Consider the following 24,768-nt stretch of genomic DNA (forward strand, 5'->3'; position numbering starts at 1 on the left):
AACACACATCAAATGTGCTGATCAATGTTCCACTGACTGCTAATCAGGGGCAACTCTAAGCAGGTGGGTTTTAAGGCTTGATGTTTCAGCAGTTTTGCAGTTTTCTGGAAGTTTGTTCCAGAATTGTGGCGCATAGAAGCTGAATGCTGCCTAGGAAGTGCCAACTTCCAGAGGAAAATGGTGTTACCGTCTTGGAGGTTATCAGCATGAAAGCTCTAAAATATCATCCCAGATGGCTCTTCCGACTTTAAATGTGATCGAACGCAGGTGACAAACCTTCACTAATCCTCCTCGCATGTTGGATTCTGTAGCTTCATACTTCCAAATGAAATGGTGAATTTGTTTTCATCTGACTTTAACTGTGGTTTAGTTCAGTACTCTGACTTAGGTCCACACATTGAGGATTTTTCTTAAACTCTTCTCTCTAACTTGCTTGGCCTTGGCTGCTGTTGTCCTTGTTGTCTCTGCAACTTTTTCTGCTATCGTTTTCCTTCCACTTAATTTTACACCAATATCCTTCGGAACAACATCGTGTGGACATCCACCTTGTTTTGTGGCTCACCCTCAACAGTGCGACCATCAACTGGACATTTTTGATTTTGATGGAAAACAAATTCTTGAAGCACATTAATGTTTTCAGACGTCTGAAAAAAAAAAAAAAACCTCCAATAATGTACTAATTTGAAAATCCAGGTGTAGTTTTAGTGATGCATAAATTAAAACTGTTTACATTTTCAAGCATTTTTCCTTTCTGAGAAGTTTTTTTTTTCTCCTTCTAAGTAATAATCAATATAATGATTCATTACACAGCTGGACAACTTGGTGCATTTCAAGCTTATTATTCCATTAAATCCACAAGTTCAAAATTATCCCCATTTAAATCTGTCACCAAGCAACATTTTATGATGCAGTCTGTTGGTAAATGCATAAAAATTAACAAGCCTAACAAAAATGGTTTATAGCTATATCTCTATGGCAACAGTATGCCTGCAAATGTAGCTCGGTTGATCTTATGAGTAACAATTCGTCTGTTGCGGTTTTATTCCTAATTTGCTTTTAAAAATATGTTTTCTGACGAAACGCGCTCTAATACACTTAATATCATGCAGCTGCAGACCATCGGAAATGACCACCAGACAGTATCCCTTTTAATAAAGTAACGCCATAAACTGTAACAGAGACACTTTTTTGTAAATATTGAAACAGAGCCACGCAGTCTGAAGTAGCAACAGAAGCTTCCTGAAGTGTTTTCTGCTGCTTATTAAATATTCCATTGAGGATTATCAGTCTGTGAACATCTTTAAACAGAGGAAGGACATTTAACAAAGAGATCGGGATTATCTCTGTGGTATTACATGTGACAAACACATAAGTGTTTACTTAATTACTAAGCGGTTTTACCAACAACAGACCATGACCCAACATTACCACGACGCAACCTGACAGCAAACAGACGACATGTTTTATGGATTGTCAGTATAAAGTGGGGCCAAGGTATGTGATCTTTAGTTCAGGCTGATTTTATTCATTTCCAACCAGCATCAAACACCAACAGATCACTGGTGGAGAATGAATTGAATCGTCTGATCTGCACATGTGAACAAGTGGTGAAAACATCATTTACATATGCTTTATTAAGGTCAAATAACAGGCCATGTGCAATTTGAGGGTCACAAAAAAGTACAGTAAGTTCATGAGTGTACGAGTAACTTCCGGATGTCTATGTAAACTTATTTGTCGTCGTAAAGTTTTAAAGCTGGAAGACAAGTTTTATCTTTGTTGCTTAGATGAGCCAGAATAAAACCACTTTGTGTTTCTGTGGGTCTCAGACAGCAAAACGACAACAGGCTGAAATCGGCTGAAATTATGATCACCGCTAACTACGACCGTTATGTACATCATTTGTTCCTCTGGAGAGAGGGGAGTGGGGGGCTTGCATTGATGCGAATTTACAATTACACCGAGCGTAATAGAGAAATAAATGAAATCTGACTTTGCAAGTTCTCACTACGCGCACTATAATCAGAAAACAATTTTAGCTGACATTCAACTGTTCAGCTGCTACAGCGATGCCATGTTAGTGGTTAGTGAGGACGAATGGAAGCTAAATTCAATTAAAGCAGTATTTAATTAAACGTATCCTCTAGTTGAAGCCTTGCAGCAACCGTAAGCGTTTTAAGAGCAGCGGAAGATGGATTTTGACTTTACAGTGCCAGTCAGAAGTTTGCGTACTGTGAGCTAATCAGCGGGGTGAATGTCGTACACATTTTGGGATTTTGAATACAAAACCATTTGAATGACGTTTTAAAACAAGAATTGGTTATCGTGGTTTTTCTGTAATCCAAGCAGAGGCTTCCGTGTATAAGTTTGCATATTGGCATCTAAATTGCCTTTCGGAGTAATGTTTGTTTGTTTCATGGTTGTTTCTCTGTCTTGTGGTTGACCGGGAGCCGTGGTGTGAAGCTTCCCTCTCTCCAAATGACTGAACACGGGCAACAATCTGCCTGTAAGAATATAGAAAATCGATGGATGTCAGTGTCAGATTTATACTTTTATTTATGCTGCACATTTAAGAACAGCAAAAGTTGGCCAAAGAATATAAAAGCCAGGAAAAGTGAAAACTCTAAGAACAATTTAGTCTATCTTGCTTAATCAAAGTTCTTGAGAACGAGTGGAGTTCTATATGAGTATTAAACCCAAATGACGTAAAACGTTGTTGCGCAACAATAGTTAGGTTTGAAAACGTACTAGTTCCACTGGCAGAGTATTTCATGAGAGGTTTTTAATATTGCTTGCTTACTTTAAGTGTGCTAAGATATTTGCTCTAGAAACTAGACAAAAAATATATATATATATATTTGGTAAGATTTTGTGTTCTTGCAGTGCATTAGCTTTTTTGGCTTATGCATTTAAATAACATTAGTTGAAAGGATGAGTCCGGCTTCCACGTTTTTCAAACCACGTTTTATGTTTTGAAGTGACTCAAATGCACCTTTTAAGAGCCTGACCTTATTGCAACATCCAGGACTAGGATTAGCGTATGCAAACTTCTGACCGCAACTACAAATTCAGGATCTGTAAATAAATGCTACTTCCCTCAACTTCAGTCTGATTAGACGCTGCTGAGCTACATCAGTAACATACCTTTGAAATGACGTGTGAGATTTGACCAAGATAAAAGGCAGCATAATTGGAGTGAGACGACAAAGATAATGAAGCGACGAAGGTAAACCTGAACTCAAAAGAAGATGAAATGTCATTGGGTGATTCATTAATTTCAAATGGCATAAGGTTCATGAGTTGTAAAGGGAGAGTAAAAGGTAATATATATTTTTTTAAAAGGATCATTGAAGAAAGAGAATGACTAAGCAAGAAAGAGTGTGTGAACATGCTAGATGAGAAGATGGAAAGTGAGAATTTTCAAGATGAAAGTCTCTACGAAAGTCTATTTTTACAATAAATAATCAAAACAAACACACAAATGTAATACTAATGACTCTTTTTTTTTTCAAATCCTACTTTGTCCCATTATCATCAAAAGCTCAGTGTTCTTCTGTTTTCTCCGTTTTCGCTTCTTAAAAATATCGCAGAACCTCGTATGTTGCACATTACTGTTGGAGAAATTGGGGGAGGGGGGGGAGTAATGTTACAAAATTACTCCTCCATTTATATGGCACAGTTTTAGATAACCAGCGTCATCCAGATGCCAATTCACTGCCTCTAATCCCGGGACATCATCACCAAGGCGGGTGAAAGGGTACGGCTTCAAAACTCCCAAGTTCACTCATCATCTTTATGGTCGGCCATTCAGAAGACAAAGATGACAGGTTCTCACTCACTTTAACGAGCTGACAGCAACAGAGAGGAAGAGAGCGAACAGAGGGATGAAAGGAGGAGAGCAATAAAACTGAGATGAGAAGCCCAAGGCCAATCCATGCTCTTAGACCTTCTCTCTGGAAGATGAGCCCCCAGGAGGGAGCAGAGTAATGGCGGAGACTCTGCTGCCTCACTCATATCAGTAAAATTCACGGGTGAAATTAGGACGTCAAATTATCGTCTCGGTGAACAGTTTGGTCAGCCAGAGTTAACACTTTGTCCTGTTCCATGTGATGTTTCAGTTGCACTTTGAGTTTTTTTTTATCTGGACTACAATCTGTTTAGTCTTATTGAAGAAATTATAATATTTATTAGGAGTACGCCGATATTATCGGCCAACCGATATACCGGCGCTGATTTTCTTAATTTTGGGGAATCTGTGATCAGCCGATACTTAGATGTGAAGCCGATCTCTGAGCCCCTTGAGATTTCAATTGAAGATATTAAGGGTTTTTTTAAGTAAAATTGATTATTATTATTGTCTTATCTACCTCAGCAAAGGTCTAAAAATCAACCACCAACTGTCCTTCTGCTCTCATGTGAGAGACGTTTGACGGACAGACCGGCCCACCGGGTCATGTCTGCACATTTGTAGTTATCAATAGTCACCCAATTCTTGCCAACTTTCTTGCTATATTTAGCGACATTTCAGACAACAAAATTGTTATCAGGAAAAATCGGAATCGGCTTGATAGGCTTTTCAAAGATCGGTAATCAATCAGCGATCAGTGAGAAAACCGCAATAGCGGTACTCCTGTTACTTAATATATAATTTACTTTAGTTTAATAATGAAAGCGTGTTTATGGACTTCACACAAGATTTTTCTCAAAATGTTTTAACCTGACATTCAAACCTCATCAAAACACAAATTCAAATGTATAAATATCCACCCTTCCATCAATTGTCTATACTTGTTTGCTGTAGCAGGATCACAAGGGGACTGGCGTCAGTCTCCAGGGATCAAGAAGCGAGGTTACATGCTGGACCGGTTACATGGCAACACAGAGGCCCACAGGAAAGACAGCCATGCACACACTCATGCCTAGGGGCGATTTGGAGTAATGACCTGACTGGGCAGTCATGTTTTTGGATGTGGGAGGAAGCCAGAGTATCTAGAGATGCACAGGGAGAACATGCAAACTGCACACAGAAAGACCCCAGGCTGGCATTCGACTGCAGAACCTTCAGAACCAACCGCACCACCATGAAGCCCATTTAGTAAATGCGATTGTGCAAATATTTAGGATTTCATGTGCGTTTGTGAGCTCGCCGAGAAATGAACATTTGAGTGACATTTAATGCCTTAGTTTCATTTGTACAAATGATTTACACTTTTCCTCTAAGACCTGAGTTTTGTGCAAGACAGATTTGTTTGTGCATAAATTTCCGTCTGCTCCTAATGAGGGTAGCGTTTGCATATTAGATTCCCTAAATCAAATGCATTTTAAACATACAGATGGGTTTCGCTTCAGAATTTACCCAACGGGGAATCCGTCTGCTGCAGAGCAGGAGCTGGTGCTCAGCGTGGCGTTCTGTGGGTGTGTTTGTGTTGAGAGGTAGAATCTGTTCATCTGTTTACTGCAAACTTTTGTAGCAGTAAATGTGACTGGTGTCACTGCAGTAAATGTGGAGATTTTACAGAGAAATGACGAGGACCTTCAATGAACAGGAAGTCTTAATAGGGCAGCAGGACATTGATTCATCGTTTTCCTTAAAGCTTTTAGTGGTGAGCTTCTATGGCGTCTACAGGATCTAACCAATTTTGATGCTGCTTGAAAGACTTTGACACAAGGTATGTACAATCTAGAAAACACAAAGCAGATCCTACTTTTGCCTTTGGCTCTAATTGCTAATAAACATTGTAGGTTGTGAATACAATGATAAACATTACAGTCACGTTTCCTTGATTTTGTTTTACTAAAACATTTAACACTTTCCCAGTTGCTTGGTGTAACTTTTCTACATCACTCAGGCTCACTTTGTGTAGCATTAACTCTAATCATAAATAATCAATGACAGAAAATATATATTTTTAATTAATTCAGCTGTTGACAAATAAGCTGAAAATGGGGACTTTTTTTTTTTTAAGCCATCTTGTCTAACAGAATCAAATGTTTCACATTGACCATTATGCATTAAGGGTCTATCATGCCCAGTGCCCACATTCAACTGTCTGCAGCTACAAGCTCTACAACGGACCAAAGAATTAAAGAATGGGCTAAAACTGTAACTAAAATGTCTGCTTCTTGTATTTATTTGACACCACTCAGCTTTTAAAGAAAAGTGTTCTGGACTGGAGAATATCAGGAAACATTTAAATTAAGAGGATTGAACTTTGAATGTAGTTGCATCATTACTGTTGATTATGATCAATATTTAAAGTTCCCGACGTAAAGTCGTCCCTCCAGGAAGTTGCGATGGTGCAACTGAATGCAAATTCACTCGTCATTCATAAACTTGTAATTTTCACCAGTCACTGCAACGTTTCTGCAAGTTTGACCAATCACATTAATGTTTTCTATACTTTTTTTCTGACCAATCACTGCAACTCGTCCACTCAACCCCCTTCTAATTTAGCCTCTTTTTTCTTTTTTTTTTTTTTTTTTTTTTTTTTTGCAAAACCATTTTGTGATGTTTTTGTAGGATTTGCTCCAACTGCACACAGTTCATGTCAACTTGAATGAGCAACATGGAATTCCTCTTTTACTCTTTGACAACTCCTCAAGACATGATTTTACTTGTATTATTAAAAATGTAATCACACTTTAAATATTAGTTATATTGAAATCCTGTCTTTTTTGGGAAGGTTATGTGCAGCAATTTCAAAATTTTTGTAAGACAATGTCATGGCAAAAATAAACCTCAAAAACGTCAACTTTGCAACTTTTTAAAAGATGCCAAAAAAATCAGTCATTTTAAGACAATCTCAAAAAGACAAACATTGCAACATCTACGAGGCACTGATAGACACCTGATCTCTCGTTATTTTGAAACTTAACACCTGCTTGAAAGTTTTGTAGTTGAATACTTAGACAAGCTTGTTCTGTACAAGTGACGCAACCAAAATGGCGAGTTTCAAGAAATGTATTGAGAGAGATCGTGTCAGATGGAAACAAGGCCAAAATCCATTCTGTTATTAATGGAGCAGGAAAGCAGATGTGTTCCATCATATTTTTTTTAAAGCGTCTTAAAGTAAAAGAGAGATGCTGATCCACTTGTCAGCTTAAGAGCAGCAACATTCAATCAGAGGACCTAAGTTACAGAAAATGCCACCAAAGAAGGAGCTGCTGGATGGTTCATCAAGTGATCGATGGCGCATGAAATGAGTCCTGGAGGGAGGCGTGACTCAACATTTATTGCGAACGATTTTTCAACAAGTGTGTTTTTAGTGTATTTAATGTGTATTATTGTTTGGTTTGACCATCACAGAAAGAAAACTGGTGCATTCAAGCTCTGCATTTCACAAACAGTCATTTGTATCTGAACTGGAAAGCTATGTTTAATAAAAGTTATAAAAGTGTCAAAAATTGTTTTCGACATGCATTAATAAGAACCAAACATGGGGACACTTTGAAAAACTGCTAATTTGGCAAAAACAAATTTTACAGTTAAGTGCAGGCTGATAATCACAAGACTATTAACCATGTTTCAAAACATAAACAGTGTTTATTAAAATAATTTTAAAAAACATATTTACAATCCAGGCTGCACAGTGGCGCAGTTGGTAGAGCTGTTGCCTTGCAGCAAGAAAGTTCTGGGTTCGATTCCCGGCCCAGGGTCTGCACAGAGTTTGCATGTTCTCCCTGTGCATGGTGGGTTCTCTCCGGGTACTCCAGCTTCCTCCCACAGCCCAAAAACATGACTGTCAGGTTAATTGGTCTCTCTAAATCCTCCCTAGGGGTGTGTGTATGTGTGTGTGTCCTGTCTCTGGCGACCTGTCCAGGGTGACCCCGCCTCTCGCCTGAAATGTCCGCTGGAGCAACCCAGCACCAGGAACCCTCCCGACCCCACTAAGGGACAAGGGTGTACAGAAAATGTATGGATGGATATTTACAATCCAGAATGTCACACACCTGCAACCATTCTTCCTAACAAAGTTACTGCAGTTGCTAACAGATCTACAGTAATCAAACATCCATCTCAAACTCAGCAGATAATCTGTTTCTTTTTTAATAAAGATGACGCTGGTTACATATTTACATACTGAAACGCCCTTCAACTGAGCAAATTAGCGCTGTTCCAGCTTTCTTTAAGTTTCTAAAGTCTTCTGTGATCACTAGGGGAAACGGCGCACTCCAGTGGTGGGAAGATCTTAATTTGGCTACAGTAGCTACTGTAACAGCACTCTCCATGGCTCATGAATGCACAATTTATTGTCTCACGTAGGTTATTTTTTGGACACGATTTTGTCTTGTTTTGCACAGGATTGGTGACATAGGTTGAATTTCTTTTCTCTACATGTTGAACTATGCCATGTCATACACCCCATACCAAACCATATGTACCATATCATATGATACCAGACTGAGATACCATTTCAGACCAAATTACACGTATTTAGAGAACAATGTACAGCCTGACTAAAGAGTCGTATGAAGTGATCACTCTGCCTCGTTACTTCCAAGAGGAATTATATTATGATAATCAAAATACCATTTAGGAAAAGTAAGTATTACTTTTAACTGTCAGGGTTAAGACTTGAGTCGCACCAAATCTGTGGTGTTCTCTTTTGGATGTGGCCGTGGATTAAAAATCAACATGTTAGGGCTTGTCCAAGTCTGTCTTCATAACACGAGTTCAATATTGGTCCTACGTAAAGTCAGAAGATTTAGTGTAACGTCAGTGTTCTTCAGTAGATGCTAAACCTGACAGTGATTTGCATAAGAATAACAAAGGGTTGTTTCTTGAAAATAACAAAACAGCTGCAGATGAGTGGACGAAAAGCAGAGAAAAAGGATGGATCCTTTATGTATCCCCGTGATAGTCTAGCAGAAATTGAGTTACAATCCTTAAAATCATAATTTTCTGTGTAATAGCTGCAACTTAAACGACTCCAGAGCTAAAACTTTGATGACCCTCCTTCTCCATCCTAAAGATGATGACAATCTCACGGTTGACTCGACGGCATCTTTTGATGATTTTTTTTTTCTTTTTCAAATCTAACAGCATAAATAGTCCACATATATGCTAAATTGATGTTCTTAAAGACCTGCCACAGTACTGATTGCATTCTGCTGTGTTAAACCCTAACTGGGAGCTCTTACAGGATTGCCTGGTCATGGAGGATGAAGTAAAGTTGGATGCAGACATTCTTTCCAGTACTTTGTTTAATTTTAGGCCGGCTTTTAGTCAACCTTTTCTCGGCCAGAGGAGTCGAGGATTACGTCTTTTTTTTTTGTTTCTTTTTTTTCTTGAGTGGCTGTATGGCAACATTTTGTAAAACCTTTTCGAAAAACACCTGAGGTCAAACTGCTATGAATGACAGCGTAAATAAAAGCGTCAAGATATGTCTTTTAAGGTCTGGTTGATTTCAGATCTTTCTCATAGTTTTTCAGGTTAGCCTAATGAAAAGGCTAATTGTTAGTAGTAGTAACTACTAGTAGTAGTTGGCTTCTCTAAATCTTAGTAGCTAACATTTAGCTACTAACCTTGACATAAACACATGTGTCCCAAATCATAGAGAGAATATTGTAATTTAGGCAATGACTCAACGCAGCTAAGTATTAAAATTTGTCACATATTAATGTGTTTCTAAAATCCACATTAAAAATGTATAAGGAGACAACAGTCACATTTCTACAACCTTACGTTTTAGTCGAAAGCTTAATGCAACATTTAGCCTACTGCCAGAATTTTACCCAGAGGAAACCTAAAAAGTGATTAAAAAGGAACAAAATAAGGTTAAGTTTCTCTCCACGGCCAAAGGACAAGACCAACCTAATTTTGGATGCGTTTCTTAGAGCAAAAACACATTAGCATTCACAGATGCAAATTTGCCTGTCTGTGCATGCGTGCTAGAGCTGCACACACACATTAAGAGAGGAAAGTTTTTTTACATGAACGTTGCACACTGCTTAAGCAGCTCCTCTGATTCCCCATCTACAGGAACGTGATGGGAGCGATGGGGAGAACGAGACTTGTTTGAGAAAAGCTGCCCTGCATAAAGTGTTTACTTGGCTTACCTACGCTGCTCTTTGTCGCGACCCCTCGGTCCTTTTATGGTGTCGTCTTGCGTCATATCCCTTCATTGCTGGAAGACCTAATTTAAAACCTTGAATTAAACTCCAGGAGAGCAAACCCATATAACTTTTATTATGGCCTCAACACTTTAATGGACGCTAGTAAAACAGTTAGACTGGCACTACTTTAATGTGCTCCGTCCATTAACTCTGAATGCAAATTAAGATGATAAGAATTTATTGAATTTTGGGGGGGAAATTTGTCACTTATTTATTTTTTAGAAATATACAAAACAGACATTGTTCTTCTAGCAAGTTTTTACTACATTTAGAATTTTTTTTCCCTCTTTTTTTTAATTTATAAAAAACAAAGTGAAAAAATTCCTTGCAAACATAGTGAATGTCATTGAAGAGTCATGTGTTGACACCACTAGTAAAGATATGCTAATGGGCATTAAAAAACAGTTTCTTACTTCGTACCATGTTAGCATAATCTGAAGCTGAGAAATCGTAGCGTCGTTGGACAGACGATGCCTCAAAGCCTCATGGATTCCACACCATGGCTCAAAGTGGGCATGAAATGCATTTCCACAGATTTATGGGCTCAAGAATGATGTAAAGAATTTTACAGGCACTTATACTGAGGAGGTAAATCAGCAGCTTTTCCAGAGTTTTGTCATTGTTTCTCTGTTGGCATGTTTATGAAATTGCAAACTAAGTAATTTCTGTTTGCGCAGCACATTCCAGCAACAAGACAGTTCAAAGTGCTTTACATGATGGAAACATAAAACAAGCAAAACATTGCATTGCAGTGGCGCAATAAAGAAAAGCAATGACAAGTTCAGGCACATGATAATGTTCTAGTTCATCTTGTTCAAAGGAAACTCTAAACAAATGGGCCAGTGGAAGGACTTCAGAACTGAGGTGATGTGCTCCAGGCTGCTAGCCTTAGTAGAAATGTGAGCAGCAGCTTTCTGGATCAACTTTAACTGTCTTTTTCTTTTTTTTTAAAGCAGATCTGTGAATATATTGTAGCAATCAGGGCGACTAAAGATTAACGCATGAATGAGTTCTTCTAGATCTCTCTGCGACATTAGTTCTTTAATCCTGGAAATGTTCTTCAGGTGATAGAAGACCAACTTTTTAACTGCCTTTATGCGTCTCTGAAAGTTCAGGTCTGAGTGGATCACTTTGCCTGGATTTTGGACGTGATCAGTCACTTCTAGCCGTAATAACTGCAGCCGTGTGTTGACGCTCCTCCTTTGGTCCAAAAACAGTTACTTGTATTTTGTTTTTATCCGGATAAAGAAAGTTACGGCACATTGATGCGTTTATTTCTTATATGCATTCTCTGAGAGGGTTCGTGAAAAAGACTGATGGGGGATATTTATCAAACCTGACGGTCACAAAATATCCCATGAATCAGATCAGTGTAAAATACGCCACGAATGGATTTTTCATAATATCCAAAAGCAGGTTTAATATCTGCATGTTAAGGCAGCACAAAAAGCATGTGCTTTTGCATAGAAAGTAACATAATATGTAGATAACATTCAGATATATCTGTTATACCTGCATCTTGTATTGAGCTGTTGCCTCTCTCACATGCTCTCTACTGAACTGTTTTCTTGTTTCACCCTCTGCACTTCGTCCCATCAGCGAGGTACTCTGAAAGCATTTATTATTGCTGCAGGGTCCTGCTGAGGACGGCACTTGTAACTAAAGCGGAAATCCTGTCAGGAAGTGATTAAATCGGTAAATTTAAATGAGCGCATTAATTATTAAGGGTACCTAACAAGAACTCCTGCTGTTTTTGGTGGTCACAAAATTACTTTGGTCTGATCAGGAAGAGAGACGTTTGCAGAAGGCAATTAGTTGCCCCCCCCCAAAAAAAACAGCTCAATTACACATAATTAACATTTGCCACCCACAGGTCAGCGAGGAAAAGGAAACGGAAAACGGTGGCATGGCCATTAGGTTTTCTGTCATTTGATGCGTTTTGCTGAGTGAAACCTGATGTTGTTTTAACCACAGAGTTAAAACAACGGCAGACACTCGAACCCTTTTAATCTTCCTCCGTAGAACAAATATAATAAAATGTAAGCGCACGTTATTTCTTATGGATAAAAAAAAATAATAATTTATCTCCAATGCTGAATCAGTTTCTATTTAGTTTTTTGGTTGCACTTTATTTGATAAGACTGACACAACAACGTCATAAATGATGTAACATAGATGTTATGAACAGGAAGGAGTCTTTATGAATGTTTATGACTGGTATGAAGTGTCATTTGGTAAATAATGACACTTTTAATGCAAAGTTGCTTTAAAAGTTGCTCTAAAACTCAACTAAAAGTGCCAACTTTGCATTAAAAGTGTCATTATTTACCAAATGACACTCCATGACAACAGTCATAAACATTAATAAAGACTCCTTCACATTCATAACATGTGTTATTATGACATATTTATGATGGTGTCATGTCAATCTTATGCACACCCCTTCAAATAAAGTACCAGTTTTTCTTTCTTTTGAATATAGAAATAAATACTCAGAAGTTATTTTTTTTCCAGCTAGGTGTCACACGGCTCTCTGCCAGTTCTCCAAACAATCATTTAAAACAAATAACCCGCAGCCACTTTCTCCAAATGCTGTGGCTGCTGGCACATTACGAAGAGTTTTAAATGGCTTTGTGTTTACTACCCGTCCTTTCCTTTCCTCAGGTTACCTTATTTAAGAATTAAATTCATAGACACGGCTCTTGCGTAATCTCCCAGTACAGTGCCAAATGAAGTCAGGGGAAAATAAATTGAAAGAAAGGCATGTAGTCATAAGCTATACATTTTAAGCATTGAAAATCATAAACAATATTTAATATTAATTGTGAGTCAATTTTATCCTCCATGCTTGTTTTTTTTCCCCCTTTTGGTTTGCCTCAGTGTATTTCCTCCTTTTCCTGCCTCAAGCTCTGCCTGTTTACACATTTAGCCTTGGCTTTCACTCAAACCAGTCAGATAACTGTAAGCTTAAAGTTTGTGCAGTTGTCAAAATAAAGAAAAAAAAAGAAGAAGAAGAAGCAGCTCCCTCCTCTCCGGCTCTTGGCTATCGTTTCACTGCATGTCACGTCGCTCCAGTCAGAAGTCACATAAGTTATGCGTCACGTCTCATCTGTGGCTTTTTAAAGCGCCGCTCCTCAGTCGATCACCAGCACGAGAACGACTGGCTGTGCCCTCATTCACGCTCACGCCGCTACACCGCCCTGAATATGATGACTCCTCACACACACCTTGACGTCTGACAGTGTGTCTGCCACCGGCCTGTACATCCCGGCCTTTTTCTACTTCCAGTAAACATTAAATTATTAACAGTTCAGATAGTTGTAGGTTGTTGTTGTTGTTTTTTTTCCACGTTTTGTTTATTTCAAGGCAAGAAATGGTGGACTGACGTCTTGAGGTTAAGTACAACTTTGTTTTAAAAGTTTTTTGCATAATTTTTGGTACATACAGAATGGACGGAGTTATTGCTGAGATATTTTTAAAATGTCAGATCAAAACCAGAATCGTCCACACACACATCAGTGTCATCATCACTGCACAAACAAATCCTACTGCATCTGGAGCCATTATGTTTCTCAGTCACATTAATAATAACATTAATAATAATGTCTGATTGGACTAGTTTAATGCATCTCTTTTTGAAAAGATGCACCATAGACTAAAAGACTGGAGATGCTCTTTCAGTGGTCTGATGTCTCACCAGCACTCTGCATGCCTGATTGTTTGATGTGAAAGGCCGGCCAGCTGTTGGTTTAGCAAAACATGAACAGTAGGCATTTAACAGCATACAGCTAATGGAACAGGACAAAACATTATATTGAGTTTAATAAAGCTTAATCAGACGTTTTTGAAACGACGAATGCCCAGTGTTGTAATAGATCAAATTAAAAACCACAGACTGTTTTAAAGAGTTTGTTCTGTGCATGAAATATTCCTGTCCAGATTTGACACTTGCTCCCTTTTCATGTTTTCACAATCTCAGAATTGAAAACTTTGATAAATTAGGTGACAATTAAGTTGTTTTTTTATTTTATTTTTTAGTTCATTAAATACCGTTATCATGTTTATGGGCATAAATGAAATTCCCAGAAAATTTCCAAAAATTTCTTATCTTACTTCATACATTTGCTTACTCTGGTTAAGCTTTTTAATCAACCTGAAATTTTAACAGGTGCTCATACACTCTTTTGAGATCCACAGTAAATGTGCAGGTGTAGCAGCTTCTCTCTCTTTTTTTCCCTCTTGGTGTTTCAGTATCTTCCTCATCTAAGTATCTTTTCAAACACCCCACAGCCATGGAGGAAGCAAAAGACACCATTTCCTGAATCAGACAAGTATTTTTAAATATGCTGACCTGCATCCATCCAAAGAAAAAAAAGAATCTGCTCTACGAGCTGGATTTCAGGACAAAAACTAACCAGCAAAACTGTGCTAGATACCTGAAACAGAATCCCTCTTTTAAACATGCTTCTCTTTTTGTCCCTCTTCATCCTGAATCCTTTTTCTCTCCTTTACTGATTTCTTCCATGCAACTCCAAATTCTGTCGCTCACTCAGACTCACACATAAACACACGATAGTCTTTTGGTTAAGCAAGGCACAATGACATTTTGTGTAGTGAGAGTCTAAACAATGTAGAGGGACATAAAAGAGACAGTGATGGAGAAAGATGAGGGAGGAAAAAAGCTTAATTCCAGATATCAGCCAATAAAGTTTGATTGTGACTCAAAAGATGTTCCAGCCTTTTAAGGAAGACGTTTGAGTTATAGCTTGAAAACCCAGATGGTAAAGGGGAATTAATGCGACAGCCAAAGAGACGGGGTTTTTTATAGATCCATCTGTAATGCAGTAATAAAACGCTCTTGTCTAATTCATAAAAATATAAAATACAGATAAATTAAATTAAAAGCATGGTCTATACATAATTTGCCAATTTGGAATTTGGTTGGCAACGTTTCACACCAGCTTGCAAGTCAGAGTTTTAATGACACAAAACCTGCAACATGAAACACATTTTTGGGTAAATAAATTTATTTTTCCCTAAAACTAAGAACCCTTCGCCGTGTAGGAAGGTCCTGCGTTCAAATCCCAACCTGGAGTCTTTCTGCATGGATGGATTCTCTCTGGCTACCATAACTTTCTCTGACAGTCTGAAAATATGCATTTTAGGTTGGTTAACTACTCTATTCAACTGTTCATATAACAAGTTATTCATGAAGCAAAGTTTATTATTCTCTAACATCTCATCCTGTTATAGATGAGCTGTTATCCTCCTCATCACATGTTATTTGTTTTTATTTGCTTTGGAGGTTTTTGACACACAGAAGGCGGTTCAACCGGTGGTGCTGGTGACACAGTTTGAGAAGCGTGGCTGCAGAAGAGTCTATCCAGGTCTAGGTTTTACAGGATCGTTTAATCAAAGGCGCTCGTACAGCTGCAGTTTTGTGTTGACACCAATTTCAAACTGTTTTCAGCATCTACGTTGTGTGTATAGTAATCCAGTATCAGATTAAGTACTTTATATTTTGCATTGGAATTGTCCGGGCTTAAAACTTGGACTTAAAATAAGCTAAACCCCTTGAGCTTAGCCTGGTATGGAGCTCTAAAACAGATGCTAACTTTAGGCTAGCTTGTAGAGGAGACGCTACATATGATGTCTTTGTCACAGCTTTCTGAAGTTTGACCTAACGACCTCAGGACCTTTCCTCCATGTTGTACCCCAACTTCTGTTTCTGCTTATTTTAAGTAATAACTGTGAATAACAGCCACTTGTGGTAGCTTGTAGCTACTTAAGCTAACAGTTAGCAAGAGGCTATATACTAGCAGTGCTATTCAAGCCTTTTCTATGTTGTCTCTCAAACAGACAATTAATTGGACATTTTTTTTGACTGGTGCTTCTGTGTAAGTAACACACGTTTTCAGGCGTTTCCCTGCTGTCACACAACGACCTAAATGAAAGGGTGATTAACTTTTGCAGCACAATTTGGCACAGAGAGAAGGTAATGAAATCATTTGAATCAGCTGTGCTGGAGCAGGGAGACTTTTAAAACACAAAGAAGTGCTGGAGAAACTCTGTTTTATGGTATCAATGTTTTGTCTTTTACAACAGGAATGATTAAATAAAAGCTAATGTGAAAACCTTCATTTGTGCGGTGCAGTCGGGTCCAATCAGTCATTCATCCCAACACGCCGACCCAAACCTGCCAAATGCACATTAACATGCATCACCAGATGCTCAGCCGTGTTTGCTGATGTTGACTGAAATTTACGGTCCGGATGAGGTTAAACAAAATTAAACACTGCTGTTACACAGTGAAGGATTCTGATTGGTAAGCAGACAGAGTCCTATAAACGAAGGAGGAAAAAAGGCAATAATTAAAAACCTTCACTTATTTTTTTTTTTTGAAAGAACAGTTTATTAATCTAATGTTTGTACTCATAAATCCTAAATTAATCAGTTACTTTAGGTCGTTATTGTGAATGCTTATTAAACATTTTCATATTTTGAGTTAGTCTAATGGTGAATTAGAACAATCCTTTTTTTTTTCAGGTTGTAATAAAACTTAAAAATCTTAATTCCAGACGATTTTCAACCTTAAAAATAATTTTAAAAGCGCCTCCTTTGTGTAATATGTACTCAGCTGTATGTCCTTGGATGAGGTCGGTACAGGCAGCGCCGTTAAACTTTACAGTCTGAGTAAGTCGTGATATTTTTCACTGTATTTAAGGGACTTTTTCATAAAAGCTTTTTTTGTGTCCTTTGGTAAAAAGTTGTGAGACAAGCACCGAATGTTTTCTCCTTAACTGGGACATTTTGTTTTTAAAGATTTGTTTCTGACTTCATCTCATGGCAGCTTGCATTGCAAAAGCTGCTCAGCTACATTCTTGAGGAAAAAAAAAAGCATGAACAAAGTCAGAATTGCTCTGGTTTGGAGCATCTTGTAGTTCTTCAATTTGAAACACTCAAGACTTAACGATGCTGCGAAGGGAGCTGGGTAACGAAATCATCCACTCATTTGTTAGTTGTTGTTTTTTTATTTCACGAGTTTCCCCTTCTGCTCTTGCGGTATGTTTTAAATTGAACACAGTTTATTTTTCTTCTTTTACTTCAGGTTCGGAAATGGTTGAGGCCCAGTGTCAGAGGTTCGAAGTGAAGAGCGCCGACGGCGAGAGAGTTCTGTTTTCTGCAGACGAGGAAGAGATCAGCATCGGAACAGAGAAACTTAAAGTCACAGGTAAAGTGTAGATTGTGACACAGTTGTTTACACGTTCGCATTGTTTTCTTCTTGTGGAGCGTAGCCATGTTACTAACAGGATAATGTTGGCGGTGGGACTCCGTTAACGTTTTTGATCGAGTTGATTGCAAATTTCGATCAAAAACAATATGTTGACAAAAATAAGCAACATTCTCAATTGAAAACGCCTCTTTTGCTGCAAAAACATTAAATATATAGATATGCAAGCCCAACAATAAACATACAGATTGTTTTTAATCTGTTATATAAGAAATGGTGCAAAGTACTGGTGCAAACCAGGAACTCCTAATTATTCATGTAACTTGCACACGCTTATCTTCTCCAGCATCCCATCAGATTTTTTTTTTTTCTGTTTCATTATTTTACCACAAACATGATTGTTTTCTGGGTTTCTGCACCAATTTATTGTCTTTCTGAAAGGAGCGCTCACGTACTCAAGGCAGCACTGACTGTCATTTGTTCTTGTTTTGTTTTTGGAGACTTAAATCAGACAACTGAAGTTTCTCAGAAAGTATTTATGTTCAATCACAAAACTCTTCTTCTCTGCACCGAATTATGAAATCCTCCAGCCGCTCATTTTCGTTTGATTTTCAACGATTGAAACTGTTTCCAGTCAAACACTTGAACACTTAAATTGTAGACGTTTCCTGTTTATACACCTTGTAGATTTTTTTTTCTCACTTTTTTCCCAACTTTCCAAGAGTTTGTTTTTGAATGTTTTCTGAAAAAATAACTCTGGCACACTGCGAGTCACACAAAGTCGTGACTAAACTCAACAAGTGTTTGGAAAAAATACGCTAATCTCCCAGGTTTACATTTGTCATAAAGTAAACGCTGGTGTTGGACAGTGAATAACAAGTAGAGAAACCTTCAATAATCACTCTGAACTCATTTTGGTTATGATCTCAGTGATGGGTATTCAAAATATGTCTTCACACGAAGCCCATCAATGGAAGTCTGAAGGTGAACTTGTGCTAAATCCACTCCCACAGACTCACATAGTGCTGAAGGCAATTTGGGAGATTTGTCCATTAGAGTCACTCTGAAAGAATGAGGGCAAAGAGGTTTAGGGCTGGAGGTGATTGCTTTCGTCCTTTCCTGGGTGGCGGAGGGAAGAGAATGACACACCGTCCAAAAGAGCCTCGTAAACCTCAAAGCGCAGGCTCACCGTGTCGCTGTTTGAGTGTGCTGGTGTTTTTAAAGTTTAAAAAAGAGTGACATTACTACACGGTTCTGTCGGAGCGAAACCAGCTGGCTTGCCAGTTTCGGGTCACCGGCTGCGCTTTGAAAACGCACCCTGGGTATTCTGGACGAGGAAAGGTGCCGCCAAGCCGACGGTGACGAGCAGCTCATAAACATTTTATGTAAACAAGAGAGAGGCGACAAAATCCCCAAAGCGAGCTTGGAAACAAATGCCAGATTCCTGTTGGCAAGATAAGCTGCATTGTGCGGAGCTCAAACGATAAAAAGCCCACACTAATATTCATAGTTTGCAGAAAACCCGAGTTCTGATTCTCAGAATTTCCCACAAAGGAACGTCGCCCGCTTTGGTTTTGAACAGCGACTCGGTCGTCTCGTTATCCGCGGGCCCGCCGCTGACTTTGCCTCATGCAGTATTAAATTTGCTGCGGTGCTGAGCTTTCAATATACCATCTATCGTCTCAGCAAGAGCTACTGCCAAACATCTGTTCACAGCTGCAGAGGTGGCTGCAGGACACAGGGGGCTAAGCACGTCATTTTATCAGAGACAACCTGTTTTGTTTTTTTTTGTTTTTTTTTCTTCCAATAGGAGGAGGCTCATGTTGGGAGGAGGATAATGAAATCTCAGCAAAATTAGCTGGGGCGTGTTTACCCCCTTACTTTTAGCATCTCATTAAATATCCTGTCTGCATCAGCACCGATTTGGAAAAATGTTTAACTGAAATAAACTTTCCAGGATTTGATCTCCATTTCTTCACACTGCTCCTGAAATTACCACAGGGCCAGGTTTTACTGGAGATGCGAAATGAGACGACATTTCCGAAAAGCGTGACCTCCACAGAGCAAAGACTTTATGATGAAGTTGGTGTCATTTGATGTCAAAATAAGGTGTTTTTGGTTGTGACCCTTGTCTCCTCTCTCCAGGGGATGAAGGAGTGGTTTTCAGCCATTCTGTCGAGACTTCACATGTCAGGGCAGAGCCATTTCAGGACCTGAAGTAAGTACTTCAACTATCTGTATTTGTGTCATGGAAATGTTAATGTAGTTCAGTAATTCGACAAATAAAACTGTGAAACTCACACACAATTGGACATTTTTTAAAGTGTTTATTTAACTGATTATCACCTAATGAAACTCCAAATACAGTTTCTCAGAAAACTTGAATATTGCATTGCACTCATTAAAAATAAAATTGAATACAGAAATGTAATGTTCTGGCAGGTATGTGCACTAAGTGGAATTGACCCATCTGCTGTTAAGGTGTTAATGTTGTGCATCAACTTTACATCGTGACAAGTTTAGATTTCAATTTCAACGTTTAAGTCATGGGTGAAAAAAACTGAGACTTTGAAATCTTGAGGTACTAATGACTTGCTTATTAGCGCTGTCACTCATCCTCATGTATGCGCTGCTCACACCCTCCCCTGTGTACTCTACTGCACTAAATTTCCTCCCCCGTCAGCAGAGCCTGTGGCTAGTTAGCTAGCTACCACGGCCCTCGACGATGACACGGATAAACAGTTTTTCTGTAACGTTAAGTTGCTTCTCTGCCGTTAACGCAGCTGCAGCACGTACACGGGTGTGATTGACACTCGTCATGTGTGTGTTGGCTCCGATTGGTTGTTTTCTGACTAAGCAGGGAGGAGGCAGAGGAGCTCATTGTTTTTCACAGGCTATCTGTCTCATACTGTACTGCCACAACATATAGACAGTTTTAATAAATGTGTAAAAAAAAAAAAAAAACATTAGTGGTGAGAGTTAAGGACTTTTAAAGAAGAAAAATTATCTAATAATATCATGGTAATGATGGGGACCAATCGTTTTACTTTTATTACATGTTATTAAAACATTTTCATAATTGTGGTCAGTCAGGCCACATTTACAGTCCCCATGGAAATCCCTGTAGGATGTAGATGTGACTCAACCAAAGCCTCCCTGAATTTATGACGTGACTAATCTTGGTTGAGAGAACATGTTGTTAAGAGATTCTCCCACAATGGAGTGAAAAAAATCATTTTACAGAAGGAATATAAAGAAACACTGCAGAGGCTCTGCAAGAGTTAAAATGTGGGAGAGAAACCGAGGTACTTTAAATGTTCTCTGGTGGGTAGTGGGTAAAAAAAAAGGCTGGAGAGTGGAGACAGAAAGGAGTGACACTGAAATCTGACACTCAACAAGAGTGATAGCGGCAGAAGCAGGACTGGGGCAGGAGGTGATAAGGACTGTCAAAAGAGAAGGAAGTGAGAAGACGAGAGAGAGAGGGAGAGAGAGAGAGAAGTGAAGTCAGTTGCTTCAGCGAAACCGATGTGCTGCTGAAGCAGGAAACAAGACGACCAGGACAGTTTTCTGATAATGAATATTAAAGTGAAGTTTGGGACCAGCTGTTGGCATAAATAAAGTGTGTGATGTGTGTGTTTGCCAAGTGAAAGCTGTGCATGGCGTATTATTATGTGTGAAGTATTCTGCTTTTACATATAATCACATCGTATGTCAGCAAACCAAATGTATCAGACTGTTGTTAAAAAAAAAAACAACTTTAAGTTTTGCACTCTTCCAAATTATCAAATGCGTAGAAAGTGGATTTCCCGAACCCAACAAACGTATCATACTTTTCTTTTTTTTTGGTCGAAATGTTTTTGTACAATTTTGTTTTTCTCTGTTTTTAAAAGACTTGGATCGATGCAGTTAAATGTAATCCTATCAGAGATCTTTTGTTGGTTCAGTTACCCTACACTTGGTCTTTCGGAAATTAAACTTATGGTTCCAGCTTTTATTTCCAGTGATTACAATTTTATTTCTCATGAATAAGTTTTAATGAAAACACAGTGAATGCAGAACCACATATGTACTCAAGAGTCAGAAGAAAAGTGAAAGTTTAAACAAACAGCAGCAGCAATAAAACCTTAGAACAGGAAGAACCGTTCAGTCAGTGTCTGTAACATGCAGCTCTGGAAAAAATGTAGAAACCACTCAATCAATTTCTCTGATTTTATTCTTTGTTGGGCTATGTTTGAGTAAAATCAACATTGTTTTTTGTTTTATTCTATGAACTACTGGCTTCATGTCTCTGAAAATCCAAGCAAAAATGTAGTATTTATTTGCAGAAATTGAGAAATGGTCAAAATAACTGAAAAGATGCAAATAAAACAATAACACTGGAAGAGATCAGAAATCAATAATTGGTGGAATAACCAGGAGGTTTTCAATGAGGTTCAGTGCAGTGGGCTCTTGACTGTTTCCACAGCTGAATTATCTCAATAACAATTAAATTCTGTTATAGCTGCAGGTTCTGTTAATTCAGTCATCTGACTCAGGTGAGTCGGACCAGGGAAACATTTAAACATTGCAGGACATCTGGTCCTCAGTTATTGGGATTAAAGAGTCCAGCTGCAGATGATCAGAAACCAGAGCAGCTGTTAGTCGTTTCCAGACAACCAACAACATCAGTGTGGAGCTGGAGAAACGCATCAGGCCATTCTGCCTCAAATTGCTAAGAAAACAGGAGCAGCGAGGCAGTTTTACAACAAGAAAGATGATTTGAAAAGCCGCCGGGTGGCTCTGTCTGTGAGGCCGACATGAGAAAGCCTGTGGCGTAACAGGGCGTGATCCTCAGAGTAAATTGGTTTTGACAAGTCTTTCAAAACGATCATCAGATCAGACCTTGGCATTCAAAGCGTCCACAGAGTAATTTCAAACTTCTGTAGAAGCAGTGAAAGTGGTGTGTTCACCTGAAACCAGATTGACTGAAGAATAAAACAAAGTCCAAATGTTCCTGCTGCGGTTCTTAAGAAACAGGAAGGAAGGTTACTGAGGCCTGCTGATGCTTTCTCTAAGGCCTTTGAAATTTCACTGAGAAACTCTGGAGAGAGAGAAAAGGGTCTTATTTCAAGATAGCAAAAGTATTACAAATAAAATTTGCAACTGGATTTTAATGGCAATGCACTATTTAAACCAAAGCTCTAAAGTTTTACCCATTTTTATTAGTAAAATCATTTTCGATAAACCGACTTGTGTAACTGGACATAAATAATTTCCAAATTTGATTCCTCTTGCATTGGTAGTTTAATAAAACTTCTCTGAAGTGCTAAGCTTCTGAATAAACTCAAGTGTTCACACATCACACCTTCACATAGTTGATCTCTTCTGATTTCCTAAATCAATGCTAAAAATAAAGGTAATACAATCATGGCCCCTATTATCTGAAACTCTTTATTTTACATAAATGAACCGACTCAGAGGGGGGCCCCTCATAAGTGTTTAAATTTTAACACAGACAATAGAGCTGTAATTTCACCATTTCTTCATTGAGAATGAGAATATTAACAAAACTGTCAAAAAAAAAAAGTTTTCAGCATGAGGTTTTAAATTTTGAGTTTAAGATTTAAAGAACTTGGTAAGTTTGATGCAAAGTGCAAAGAATAATCTAATACGGTTTGTAGCTATGGGAACACAAAAATCAGTCTGATGCTATGAGTTTAATCTTTGTGTTTGAGTTTGTCCTCAAATGCACCTCAGCAAATTATAACCAATTTTCAGTGATTGCTGCAAAGGTCGGCCAGTTAAACTCGGCTCTTTCTCCATCGAATCTGTGCTGAAACGCTGCTGACGGTGGTGATGATTTTAACAGGAAGTCGCCTCCTGAATAATATTCTGGCTCAAGGCCCCGATCAACCTTGGGCCAGCTCTGCTTCCACTCCTATTCTGTGAGCTCAGAAAGCGCCTGAGGACTCATCTGCTGAGTCCTCATCTAAAAACAATACAATGAGGCAAAAACACCATAATGAGGTTAAAAACATCATCAAAAAGTAAAGAAATCTGCATAAAAGTTATCTTCTCTTTCAGCGCCACGGAAGTATTTGTCAGATTCCCAAAGAGTTCCCGTAATTGCTTTGTTTTGTGTATTCTACTAAAATACAAGTGTCTTTTCAGAGTTTTTAGTCGATATGAAAATAAATAGTTTTAAATTTATCGAACACGTTCCCGGTCACCTTTCGACGTGTGTTGTCATTCACCCATTCACACACGGATGACTTTCTGTTCCGCCTGTTCGTGTCGGCGCTGCATGTTGTCACTGCCGTTCTGTCTACACCTGCTTGACGTCCCTCCCAGCGCTGCAAACGGCTCCCACTGCTCTGCTTTATCCCTCTTATTAAGAAAAGTTGAGTGTTATGCAGTGAAGCCAAATGGGACATGTAATGAGTGGACTGAAACCCATTTAAAACTAATGAGCTGTCCAACAGGTTATCAGTGGCGTACGGACAGGGGGGAGCTGGAAGCATTGAAAGAAGAGGTGCACACGTGAATCACAGGATGAAGTAAAGATGGTGGAGTTTAAATATCTTGTATCATCGAAGGTTCATTCACTTTCGACTTGTTCAAACTACTTTTATCACTGACCCACCTTCACTTTTATTTGGTTCCTATAAACCGGTGAGGTTTTTTTTAGCTGCATAATGGACGTTTTACTTACATGATTGAAGGTGAAGAGCCTCCTGGAGAGTGGAGTCTAGACTGAGCTGTTCGAGTTAAATTCCTATCTTGGACCTCATCTTGTCAGTGTTTGTTTTCTGTTTGTCTCTCCTAAGAAAGGAAGATGAACAGAAATGTGGCCTGATAAAATGTTTCGAGCTACATTTGATCTCTATCCAGGGTCTGCACAAGGCTTTCCTCCCAGCCTTGTGCTAAATGCTTGTCAAGTTACTATTTAATCAGATAGATAGATAGATAGATAGATAGATAGATAGATAGATAGATAGATAGATAGATAGATAGATAGATAGATAGATAGGCCTGTCATAACAAATTTGGCTGGCCGGTTAATTGCCCCAGAAATTATTACGATAATCGATAATATTGTCGTTTTCAGACCATTGTAAACTAATTGCATAAAAATGGCATAACAATGCCAGCACACACTCTCTAAGACCAATAAACTAATCTCTAAAGTACATTTTACACTGGAACTGAGAGACGTTTTAAATATCCAAAACACATAAAACCAAAAACAAATCAAATGGATTATGAAGTCTCTGGAAACAAACATGCCCTTTAAAATATATTAATCATTAGACTCAGACAGGGAAAACAGGCGATGTTGTGAGTAAGAAGTTTGATTGAGGGGGAAACAGGATATAAAACTTATTACTGTGTACTGGGAATCAAATTTGTGCAGCACTTTTCAAAATACTGGCTTTTCAATG

General features: G+C 38.5%; 1 protein-coding gene across 1 annotated transcript in view; it reads left to right on the forward strand.

The window, feature by feature from the left end:
* LOC106907229 (zeta-sarcoglycan-like) overlaps positions 1–24,768 on the forward strand; it is a 206,551-nt gene that overhangs the window by 134,168 nt on the left and 47,615 nt on the right. The window contains exons 5-6 of the mRNA XM_088009819.1: positions 17,225–17,347; positions 19,493–19,565. Coding sequence (XP_087865945.1) covers positions 17,225–17,347; positions 19,493–19,565 — 196 coding nt within the window. The remainder of the gene's footprint in view (positions 1–17,224; positions 17,348–19,492; positions 19,566–24,768) is intronic.

This window comes from Poecilia mexicana, unplaced genomic scaffold, assembly GCF_051168715.1.
Source record: "Poecilia mexicana isolate PSO_F unplaced genomic scaffold, ASM5116871v1 scaffold_2, whole genome shotgun sequence".
NCBI lineage: Eukaryota > Metazoa > Chordata > Actinopteri > Cyprinodontiformes > Poeciliidae > Poecilia > Poecilia mexicana.